This window comes from Sminthopsis crassicaudata, chromosome 3 (assembly GCF_048593235.1).
Source record: "Sminthopsis crassicaudata isolate SCR6 chromosome 3, ASM4859323v1, whole genome shotgun sequence".
NCBI classification, from domain to species: Eukaryota; Metazoa; Chordata; class Mammalia; order Dasyuromorphia; family Dasyuridae; genus Sminthopsis; species Sminthopsis crassicaudata.
Genome location: NC_133619.1, coordinates 610100353 through 610112657, shown reverse-complemented (window position 1 = coordinate 610112657; position 12305 = coordinate 610100353). Strand labels below are relative to the sequence as shown.

Here is a 12305-nt window from a genome sequence, read left to right as displayed (position 1 = left end):
ATGGATGCATGGATAAAGACAGACAGATAAACAGGCAAGTAGATAGACAGACAGGTAGATGAATAAAAATGAATGGATGGATGGATGGACGGGCAGACAAACAAAACAGACACAGACATAGATAAATTAATAGAGACAAGCGCACAGAGAGAGACAGACAGATGGATGGATGGAGAAATAGGTAGGTAGATAGATGAACAACTAGGATAGGTAGATAGATGAACAGCTTAGATAGATAGATAGGTAGATAGGTATATAAATATAGAGGAATGGATGGATGAACAAACAGGACAGACAGATACAGACATGGATAAGTTGATAAAGAGACAGAAGCATGGCTGGATAAATAGATATAGATAGAAAGAAAGAAAGAAAGAAAGAAAGAGAAAGAGAAAGAAAGAGTGAAAGAAAGAGAAAAGAGAGAAAAAAAAGAAAGAAAGAAAGAAAGAAAGAAAGAAAGAAAGAAAGAAAGAAAGAAAGAAAGAAAGAAAGAAAGAAAGAAAGAAAGAAAGAAAGAAAGAAAGAAAGAAAGAAAGAAAGAAAGAAAGAAAGAAAGAAAGAAAGAAAGAAAGAAAGAAAGAAAGAAAGAAAGAAAGAAAGAAAGAAAGAAAGAAAGAAAGAAAGAAAGGGAGAAAGAGAGAGAGAAAGGGAGAAAGAGAGACAGGGAGAAAGAGAGAAAGAAAGAAAGAAAGAAAGAAAGAAAGAAAGAAAGAAAGAAAGAAAGAAAGAAAGAAAGAAAGAAAGAAAGAAAGAAAGAAAGAAAGAAAGAAAGAAAGAAAGAAAGAAAGAAAGAAGAAAGGAAGGAAGGAAGGAAGGAAGGAAGGAAGGAAGGAAGGAAGGAAGGAAGGAAGGAAGGAAGGAAGGAAGGAAGGAAGGAAGGAAGGAAGGAAGGAAGGAAGGAAAGAAGGGAGGGAGGGAGGGAGGGAGGGAGGGAGGAAGGAAGGAAGGAAGGAAGGAAGGAAAGAAGGAAGGAAGGAATAATGATCACCAGAAAGGGTTCCCTAATGAGGAGAAGAAAGGGGAAGAAAGATGGAAGCTCTCAGAAAATCTCCCTGGGCAGCCCCAAATCCAGCCTGTCCTGCAGGCCCTTAGTGACACCTGGTGGCACAAGAGGGAAGTTCAGGGGGCATCAGTAACTAGGAGCAGGTGCCAAGGCCCCCTTTTGCCAGCAGCCCTGGGGCCCACCATGCATTTCCTTCCCAGCTCCCCACCCCCTTGACACTGAGGAGCATCCTTGGCCCAGGCTGTCGGGGGTCTGGGGGATGACAGAGCGGACACAGACCCGGAGCTTGTTGAGGACGGAGACATCTGGAGCCGGGTTGGGACTCGATGCTGAGGTAAGCAGCCCTGTCTCCCACATGTTTGGGCCGGGCGGATCCCCCCCTTCCCCACTTCCATGGCATTTTAGAGTCTTGGAGATTATGAAGTCCTGTTGTCTTTGGGGTTCAGCTGAGGCCAGTTCTCACCCCCTGGGCCCTCATCCAATATCACGCCCATACTGTCCATGGAGTCTTCTTGGGAAAGATAACTGGTATAGTTTGCTTTTCCTTCTCCAGTTCACATTACAGATGAAGAAACTGAGGCAGACAGGGTGAAATGACTTGGGCAGGGTCACGCAGCTAGAGTGCCTCTGAGGCTGGTCTTCCTGACTCTAAGCCTGGTACTCTAACCACTGAAGACATCTAGCTGTCTCCTCAAAGCAATCAGGAAGACTTGGATTCAAATCTTACCTTAATATTTCCTAGCTGTGTTACCACAGACAAGTCACCAACTCTGAACCTTTTTCTTCATCTGTAAAATGGGATTAGTCACAGCTGTAGAATTCAGCGCAGCATTGTGAGGCTCAAGGGGAGTGAGCTTTCGGACTTCCGAATGGCCTATAATCATCAGCCTGGCCCAGTCCTTGGGGTTTGTTTCATGCTTTGTTTTTTAGACTTTATGTAGTATCTGGCCTATTGAGCCCCATCCCCACCCTGGCCCCTCTGCTCCTTGGGTTTATGTGAGTTTTCTCCTGGTTTCCTCCCACTTTTCTGGATAAATAATAGATAGAAAAATAAAATTATCACCAGAAAGAAAGGGTTCCCTAACAAGGGAAAGGAACAGAGAAAATCTTCCTCCATAGCCCGCCTTCCTCCTGGCCCTGGACACTCTCCAAAGCTCTGTCTTGACCCTTTCTCTCTCTTCCACGTTTTGGTCTGACCTCACCCCCATACCCCGGTTGCCTCCTGCCTCCTACAAAGCCCTTTCCTCACTTCCTAGGGAGCCCTTTGCTCATTCACCAGGGTCGTCCTCCCAGAAGCCTGTCTCCCTTAGGCGCTTGCTTTTCAGCTTCTTTTTAGGTGATGTCTTTCCCTAATAGAAGAAGTTTCTTGAAGGAGAAAGAATTATTTCCTTCCCACTTTCCTGACCCCAGAAACTAACAGAGTCCTTGGCACATAGTAGGTGGTTAATAAACAATTCCCAATACTTGAAAGCATTGTCTCAATACGAATTCTCATCACTGATTCAAATGATGATTGGACCAATGATAAATTGGTCCTTTAACTGAAAAGCAAACCAAGGCCCAGAGGGGGAAGGGACATGGTCAGTGACCCAGCCAGGACAAGGCCTTGGTTAGCAGCCCAGCCAGGACAGGGACTTATCCCAGCCAGGACAAGGACTTGGTTAGCAGCCCAGCCAGGACAAGGACTTGGTTAGCAGCCCAGCCAGGACAAGGACTTGGTTAGCGATCAGTCAGGACCAGGACTTGGTTAGCGACCCAGCCAGGACCAGGATTTGGTTAGTGACCCAGCCAGGACAAGGACTTGGTTAGCGACCAGCCAGGACAAGGACTTGGTTAGCAGCCCAGCCAGGACCAGGATTTGGTTAGCGACCAGTCAGGACCAGGACTTGGTTAGCGACCCAGCCAGGACCAGGATTTGGTTAGCGACCCAGCCAGGACAAGGACTTGGTTAGCGACCAGTCAGGACAGGGACTTATCCCAGCCAGGACCAGGACTTGGTTAGCGGAGCAGCCAGGACCAGGATTTGGTTAGCAACCCAGCCAGGACAAGGACTTGGTTAGTGATCAGCCAGGACTAGGACTTGGTTAGCGGACCAGTCAGGACAAGGACTTGGTTAGCGACCCAGCCAGGACCAGGACTTGGTTAGCGGACCAGCCAGGACAAGGACTTGGTTAGCGGACCAGCCAGGATCAGGACTTAATGACCAGCCAGGCCAAGAATTTGGTTAGCAGACCAGCCAGGACAAGGCCTTGGTTAGCGACCAGTCAGGACAAGGACTTGGTTAGCGACCCAGCCAGAACCAGGACTTGGTTAGCGGACCAGCCAGGACCAGGATTTGATTAGCAACCCAACCAGCACAAGGACTTGGTTAGTGACCAGCCAGGACCAGGACTTGGTTAGCAGACCAGCCAGGACCAGGATTTAATGACCAGCCAGGCCAAGGATTTGGTTAGCAGACCAGCCAGGACAGGGACTTATCCCAGCTAGGACCAGGACTTGGTTAGTGACCAGTCAGGACAAGGACTTGGTTAGCGACCCAGCCAGGACCAGGACTTGGTTAGCGGACCAGCCAGGACCAGGATTTGGTTAGCAACCCAGCCAGGACAAGGACTTGGTTAGTGACCAGCCAGGACTAGGACTTGGTTAGCGGACCAGTCAGGACAAGGACTTGGTTAGCGACCCAGCCAGGACCAGGACTTGGTTAGCGGACCAGCCAGGACCAGGATTTGGCTAACAATCAGACAGGACAAGGACTTAGTTAGTGACCAGCCAGGACCAGGACTTGGTTAGCGGACCAGCCAGGACAAGGACTTGGTTAGCGGACCAGCCAGGATCAGGACTTAATGACCAGCCAGGCCAAGAATTTGGTTAGCAGACCAGCCAGGACAAGGCCTTGGTTAGCGACCAGTCAGGACAAGGACTTGGTTAGCGACCCAGCCAGAACCAGGACTTGGTTAGCGGACCAGCCAGGACCAGGATTTGATTAGCAACCCAACCAGCACAAGGACTTGGTTAGTGACCAGCCAGGACCAGGACTTGATTAGCAGACCAGCCAGGACCAGGATTTAATGACCAGCCAGGCCAAGGATTTGGTTAGCAGACCAGCCAGGACAGGGACTTATCCCAGCTAGGACCAGGACTTGGTTAGTGACCAGTCAGGACAAGGACTTGGTTAGCGGACCAGCCAGGACCAGGACTTAATGACCAGCCAGGCCAAGGATTTGGTTAGCAGACCAGCCAGGATAAGGTCTTGGTTAGCAGCCCAGCCAGGACCAGGATTTGGTTAGCAGACCAGCCAGGACAAGGCCTTGGTTAGCAGCCCAGCCAGGACCAGGACTTGGTTAGCAGACCAGCCAGGCCCAGGACTTAATGACTAGTCAGGCCAAGGATTTGGTTAGCAGACCAGCCAGGACAGGGACTTATCCCAGCCAGGACCAGGACTTGGTTAGCGGACCAGCCAGGACCAGGACTTGGTTAACAATCAGACAGGACAAGGACTTAGTTAGTGACCCAGCCAGGACAAGGACTTGGTTAGTGCACCAACCAGGACAAAGACTTGGTTAGTGGACCAGCCAGGACCAGGACTTGGTTAGTGACCAACTAGGACATGGCTTGATGGAATAATAACTCATTTCTTCTGACTCCAAATCCATTGAACTTCCTAGCTGCACCTCCTTTGGAGCCTCAGTCCCCCATCTCATTAACAGGAAGGTGAAAGGTTAAGCCAGGCTCAGGTTACAATAGTGATAAATATAACTTTATTTTGTACACCTGTCACTGATACACACACAACTGCGGTCTCAGAAACAAGTGTTTGGTTTGGGCATCGGGCCTGGGTCCGAGGCCTTAAAAAACACAGACAAACACACACAACATGGACATACAGTAGCTCCACCATCACCCCGACTTCCGGAAGCCCCCATGGGCCAGAGGAGGGGGCGAGGAGGATGGGAACAACCTCCCATTTCCCCAGCTGTAGGTGCCACGACCATAGGCAGCACCGGAAACCAGCCCTCCCCGTGCCAAGTGTTCACAGCCTTGGCCCAGCCTGCCAGCCTCATGGGCAGGGGGTGGGGTTGGAGCTGGGGGAAGGGCATCAGGCTGCCACCTCTCCCGGTGCTGGAGACACCAGAGGTAAGGAACTGGGGAGACTGATGGGGAGAGTGAAAACTAGATAGCTGGAGTCTCAGGGGGGGCCCATCGACTCCTTCGGCGAGCCAGAATGCCAGTCTCTCCACCACGGGAAGGGACTGAGGGGCCGGTCCAAGGAGGGACACAGAGTACTGCCTGCCTCCGTGGGCAGGGGCTGAAGCAGAAGAGAGGGTCTGGGGAGGAGGCCCAGCGAGTACACCTAATTCGGCTCCCCTCAACCTGGTGGCCTGAACAGGGCCCACGAGGTAGAGGCCCCTGACTGACAGCCTGGCGTGTCAATAACGGGCAAGATTGGGCAGCCTGCAGTCCTGGATGGAGGGGGGAGGGGGGCACCTGCTCTGGGCATCACGCGGGAGGAAGAAGAAGGGGCGGGGAGACCGGCTACAAGCTACAAGCTTCCTGTCTCAGCAGGCTCCGAAATAACAGGATTCTGGAACTGGAAAAGAGGCGGGAGACCATCTAGTCTGGGTCCCCTTTACTCTAACGAGGAAACTGAAGCTTGGAGAGAAATGACGTGGCTCACATAGCTAGGAGAGAGCAGGAGGGAGACTGGGGCTGGGCCCAGGCCAGGGCTTCTTCCACTCTGCCAGAGCATCCTGCCAGCCCTAGAGATGTCTTGAACCGTGGCAGGAGCGGCTGTGTACAGTGATGCCCCAGAAGGTGCCCAACCCAGAAAGGTGCCAGCCTAGGTTTCTTCTGAGATGGGCAGGGATCTGGGTCATCCCCAGAGGGTGCAAGGAAGCAGGGCAAGGGCTCAGGCTGGAAGTTCTGGCAGCAACCTGTTCAGGCTGTGCCAGGGGTCCTCGACAGGGCTGCTAGCCTTCTGGGTGAGCACTGTACCTCTTGGCAGGCACAATGCCCACAGCTTTCTTGGGGCAGGGGCAGGCAGCTCATGGGAGCCCTGTACATTCAGGGGGGCACAGAGGGACCCCGGCGTCCTGGCCTGGCCCTGAGACCCAGGAAGCTCCGCCCTGCAGAGCTGTGGTCCTAGGCAAGGGGAGGGCACAAAAAGAGCAAAGGGACCAGTCGGGGAGGCTGGCCGTGGCGAGAAAGGCAGAGTCGCCATCTCTGCTCTGCAGCAGCGATCTCAGCTTGTGCTTCTGCCGAGGGCTCTGTGGGCAGAGAAGGAGAAGGGACTTTGGGAAGGAAGGGTCAGCAGGGAGAGAGCCTCATGTGGTGGGGGCAGGGCCTGGAGGTGACTGTGGGCAGCCACCTGCCCATGAAGCCTGCTGCCCGCCTGGCTGATGTCCAAGGGGGAGGCCTCCCTCTGGGCTTGCCCTCAGCGAAGCTCAAGTACCAGCGTGGGAGGAACTGAACCCTCCATCCACACTAACTGGGCCTTTCTGTGGCCCTGTGCCCTCTGTGTGAGCACAGCCCAAACCAGTCCCAGCTTCTCACTCCCCCTCCCTGAGCAGAGACTAACCTGGGATGTCCTATCCATGGAGGCCTGGCTGGAAGGGCTAGCAGCCCTGCACACATAGAGAAAGGTCAACAGGATGGACAGATGGCAGGCAGGGGAAAAAGAAGATACTGAGTCATTCAATGAGCCCAGATCCTTGTCCTAGACCCCCAAGAACCCCTAGAACATCCAGAGATAAAGCCCTTTCCACTTAGTAATCAGCTGTCAGGTATGGGGGGTGGGGAACAATGTCCTCTGAACCTAGAAAGAAGGGCGCCCAGAACAAACCGACTACTAGTTCTGTCTAATGGTCTGGGTCAGGGGTGGGAGAAGAGGTCACTCTACCTTGGTCTAAATTCTAGACCACTGTGTCCCTCCCTGAGCCAGTCCCGAGTATCCCTGTCTCCCTCCCCAGGGCCCCTTGCGGCTCACCAGGTGGGGCGTGTGCTGCTGCTGCTGCTCGGGTGCCTCCAGCTGGATCTTAATCTCTGGACAGGCTGGGTCCCCGGATTTCCTGGCATCTGGCTGTGGTGACCGAGAGGGGCCTGGGCAGGGGCAGAGGTTAAAAGAAGGGACAGGAGTTGGTCATTGCCGGTGGGAAGAGGGGCTACAGCTCTGACACTAAAACAGTTCCGTGGTGTGACTGGCTAGCAAGAAACAAAAATCAGGATTTGAGAGCTGAAAGCATCCTTAAAAGATTACTACATCAGGACCAAACAAAATGGAAAGAGCAGTGTAAAATATAAAATGTCTAATTTTGATTATGTAAAATTGAAAAGTTTTTGCATAAACAAAATCAATGCAATCAAAAATTATAAGGAAAGCAGAAAACGAGGAGGGAGAGAATTTATTTATTTTTTTTAACAGCAAATATCTCTGATAAAGGCTTCATTTCATGTTTATCTAAAGAAAACCAAGCCGAATTTATAAGAAAGAACCCAAGTCATTTCCCAATTGATAAGTAATCAAATGATATGAACAATTTTCAGAAAAAGAAATCATAGAGTGATATGAAAAATATTCTAAATTACTTTTGATTGGAGAAATGCAAATTAAAACAACTTTGAGGTGCCATCTCACACCTACCAGATTGGCCGATATGACAGGAAAGGAAGATGTAAATGTTGGAGGGGATAGGAGGAAACTAGCACACTAATGTACCATTGGCGGAGGTGTGAAGCATTCTGAAGAACAATTTGGAATTATGCCCAAAGGGCTGTAAAACTGCATACTCTAATCCAGTAATATCACTACCAGGTCTGTATACCAAAGAGACTCCTCCAATGGGGGAAAACCTATTGTACAAAAATATTTATAGCAGCAGTCTTAGTGGTAGCTAAGAATAGGATATGGAGGGGAATGGCTGAACAAGCTATGGTATATACTTGGAATGGAATACTAGTGTGCTATAAAAAAATGATGAGCTGGAGGACAGCTAGATGGCGCAGTAGATAGAGCCCCAGCCCTGAAGTCAGGAGGACCTGAATTCAAATCTGGTCTTAGACACTTAAGACTTCCTAGCTGTGTGGCCCTGGGCAAGTCATTTAACCCCAATTGTCTCAGCAAAAAACAAACAACAACAAAAACAAACAAACAAAAAAGAAATGATGAGCAGGATGATTTCAGAAAAACCTGGAAAGACTTACAAACTGATGCAGACTGACGTGAGCAGAACTAGAATTACACTGAACATGGTAACAGCAAATATTGTATGATGAAGAACTATGAATAACTTAGTTCTCCTCAGCAATAAAATGATCCAAGGCAGTCCCAAAAGACTCATAATGAGAACTGTTGTCCAGGACTTCCAGAGAAAGAACTGATACCGTATGAATACGGACTGAAACAAATATTTTTTCTTTCTTGTTTTGAGATTTCTTCCACAAAATGACTAATAGGGATTGCACATGGATAACCTGTATCAGATTGTTAACTGTCTCAGGCAGGTGAAAAGGGAGAGAAGAGAGGAGGGAGGGATAGAACTCAAAAATTAAAAAAAAAGAATGTTAAAATTTTTTACATGTAATTGGGAAAAAAATAAAATATTTTTTAAAACAACTGCATCCAATTCCTCCATTTTACAGATGAAAAACATCTTGCTTAAGGTCACCCATTTAAGTGAGTAGCAGAGCAGAGACACTGACCTGACACTGCCTTGGCCCCTCAGCCCCAAGCAGACCCAGGGATGGAGCCAGGCTTTGGGAAGCTTGGAGTGGCAGGGACCCCAAGGTTTGTTATGGAGAATGAGTTCCCCCACACACCAGGGTTCAGCTCTGTCCCTCCCTCTCACTAGGGTTTAGCTCTGCCCCTCCTTCCACCAGGGGTTAGTTCTGCCCCTCCCCCCACCAGGGGTCAGTTCTGTCCCTCCCCCCCACCAGGGATCAGCTCCCCCCTCCCCCCATGGGGAGGAAGGGGAAGAGTGGGATGGTACCTGGTGAGCTTCCCCCACTGGTAGTACTGACGCTGTCCTCCAGCCAAGTACTGTAGATGAAGGAGTCTCTCTTATTTGGCATCCCAGAGGAGGACACACTTTCCTGGAGGGTCACAGACAGAGGGGTACAGTCTTTCAGTTGTTGCACTCCAGTTCCACTTGGACCTTTGCAGGCCCAACATCCCTGTCCTACCAGCAGTAGTCAGCAGAGGGAGACAACTGCCTTCTCCTGGTTCCTACCTCCCAGCTCTGGCCAGCCCAGGAGTCTCTCTGTTCACATGATTATGAGATTTAAAACTTGAAGGGGTCCTAGTCTCTCTCTATTCTAAATCAACGGAGTCAGATTTAAAGCATGAAGAGATCCTAGTCTCTCTCTATTCTAAATCAACGGAGTCAGATTTAAAGCATGAAGAGATCCTAGTCTCTCTCTATTCTAAATTAAGTCAGATTTAAAGCATGAAGAGATCCTAGTCTCTCTCTATTCTAAATTAAGTCAGATTTAAAGCATGAAGAGATCCTAGTCTCTCTCTATTCTAAATTAAGTCAGATTTAAAGCATGAAGAGATCCTAGTCTCTCTCTATTCTAAATCAATGGAGTCAGATTTAAAGCATGAAGAGATCCTAGTCTCTCTCTATTCTAAATCAATGGAGTCAGATTTAAAGCATGAAGAGATCCTAGTCTCTCTCTATTCTAAATCAACATAGTCAGATTTAAAGCATGAAGAGATCCTAGTCTCTATTCTAAATTAAGTCAGATTTAAAGCATGAAGAGATCCTAGTCTCTCTCTATTCTAAATTAAGTCAGATTTAAAGCATGAAGAGATCCTAGTCTCTCTCTATTCTAAATTAATGGAGTCAGATTTAAAGCATGAAGAGATCCTAGTCTCTCTCTATTCTAAATCAATGGAGTCAGATTTAAAGCATGAAGAGATCCTAGTCTCTCTCTATTCTAAATCAATGGAGTCAGATTTAAATCATGAAGAGATCCTAGTATCTATCCATTTTAACATCCTCATCTTACATATGGGGAGACTGAGTTCTTTTGTTGTTCTTTAGTCGCTTTCAGACCTATTCCACTATTTGTGACTTCATTTCAGGTTTTCATGTCAGAGACACTAGAACGATTTGCCATTTCCTTCTCCAGTTCATTTTACTGATGAGGAAATGAGAAAACATGTGAAGTGATCTGCTCAGGGTCACACAGCTAGTACGTGTAGAATTTGATCTCAGGTTTTCCTGACTCCGAGCCCAGCACTTTATCTAACCTGCTGAGCCCTAGGGAGGTTGAATGATTTATCCCAACTCCCATAGCTAAAAGCAATAGAACTGGGATTCGAACTTGGACCTTCTGAATAAATCCAGTCCTCTTTTCAGACTCTCCCTCCGCATCACACACGTGGCATCTCAGTGATAAAGGTTCCATGTCTCCATGACTGGGCTATATCTTAGTCATATAAAGATGGGGCCCCAGGCACTCCTTCAGTTTCAGATGGTACAAATGTCTCCCAGTCACACAATAAGATTCTCATGACCACAGGGAGATGCTCCCAGACCCCAGAATATCTTTCATTCAATTAATTGAGAATTCACTCATTCAGCACACATTTCTTCTCTTTTCTTCTTTCCTTTCCAGACATGAGTCTTTTTATTTCTCCCAGAAGTTCAGGGCAACTCATGGGCTTTGATGCAGCTACTTTGACCTGCTTCGGTTCTGACCTGGGCTGGCTGGACCCGCCTTGGGTAACTGGTTGGTGCTCACTTAGGGAGTTCAATTCACCAGCCTCATCACCCGATTTTATGGGGACAAGAAGGGTGGGTCACCAGCGTGGCTAGCATTGACTTAACTGCTGACCACTCTGCTTCAGCTATATTCTATGTAAGTGGCAACGTGGCCCAGCTGATAAAGAGCTGTCTCAGTAACAGGAAGACCCTTGGAATCAAGACCCACCCCTGGCTGTGTGACAATGGACAAACACTTTCACTTTCAGGATCTTGGGCAACTTCATAAACCTCAAAGTTCAAGGATGGGTGTATTAGATGAAGGACTTTCCTTATTGGAAGTTCCCTATAAAAATAAAGTCCCAGGATTCTAGATTTACAGCCTAAAGAGGCTTCAGAGACCCTCTAGGCAACTCCTTCATTTTCAGATGAGATATTCGGATAATTTACATATGGCGCTTTGCAAACTTTCAAGGGCTATAGACAAATTAGCTATTACAGATGAGGAAACTGAGGGCCAAAGAAGCAGGCAAGCTGGGAGGAGATGTCCCGCCTATATGGCATCAGTGGGACAGCTGCCCTCCTAAAGCTCACAGCTTAATCAGAGAAAGCAGCAACACAAATACTCTCAGTGGTGTTTATGATCAAGTCTACAGTAGGAGGAATAAAGCTACATCTCCTCTGACCTCAAATATAGCATTCCCCCCTAATGCCCATGGCCTCCGGAGGGTTTGGATCCAGGAAAGAGGGCTAAGAGGAGGCAGAGCAGACTGCTAGGTGAAATCTGCAGGAATCCTTCATTACTGATGGGAGATCTGGATGGAATTCCCAGAGGGAAATGGTCCTTAAGCTGGACTTTAAAAGAGAGAGAGAAATTAAACAGGAAAAAAGAGAGGGCAATAATCAGGAACAGCTCAAACAAAGGTAAAGAACGCAAAGGGCATGAGCAGAGTTGGCCAGACTAATTAGAGATTACAATTCATAGATAGGAGAAATATGAAATGAGGCTGGAAAGGGACAGCAGCATCTGATTCCACAGAACCTCGAATGCCAGGCAAAGGATTCTAACATTTACTCTGAAAGATTTTGGAGCAGAAGAGCAAAGTGACCAATTCAGTGAGAAATCATTTTGGCTGTGGAATAAAGGACAGATTAGAAGGGAAATAGAGTGAGAGAAGAAGGAAGGAAGGAATGGGTAATAGAGAGAGACAGAAAGAGAAGAGAGGGGGGAAAAGGAAGGAAGAAAAGGGGAAAGGAGGAGAGGAGAGAAGAAAGTGGGAAAGGGAAGGAAGGGGAGAGAAGGAAGAGAGGGGAAGAGAGAGGAGGGGAGGCAGGAAGATGTTGGGAGGCTCCTGTAACAGGCCAGGAAGGTGATACACCAAGGTGATACAGTGGGGACAGAAGAGGGAATGGCCATGAGAAATGAGGAGAATGAATGGGCAGGGGCTCATAGCTGAGAGGTGTGGGGACATGAGTCTGCCCACAAGGACACTCTCTTTTATGACGTGCACTCCCACCTATCTTGACCGAGAGCACCAAAGTCCCTCCTAAGCATCTCCCAGGAGTACAAAGGGCACTCCTCGGCTGTATGCATTATCCCA

At 48.5% G+C, this 12305-nt stretch overlaps 1 protein-coding gene across 5 annotated transcripts in view; it reads right to left on the bottom strand.

Moving 5' to 3' along the window:
• Nucleotides 1-4738: 4738 nt before the first annotated feature.
• Nucleotides 4739-12305, bottom strand: part of RAP1GAP (RAP1 GTPase activating protein) — a 109029-nt gene continuing 101462 nt past the window's right edge. For all 5 annotated transcript variants that reach the window (XM_074305967.1, XM_074305966.1, XM_074305970.1 and 2 more), the window contains 4 exons: nucleotides 8986-9088; nucleotides 6987-7099; nucleotides 6579-6624; nucleotides 4739-6267 (listed from right to left, as the gene is read on the bottom strand). In XM_074305967.1, coding sequence (XP_074162068.1) covers nucleotides 6616-6624; nucleotides 6987-7099; nucleotides 8986-9088 — 225 coding nt within the window. In that variant the 3' untranslated portion in view covers nucleotides 4739-6267; nucleotides 6579-6615. The remainder of the gene's footprint in view (nucleotides 6268-6578; nucleotides 6625-6986; nucleotides 7100-8985; nucleotides 9089-12305) is intronic.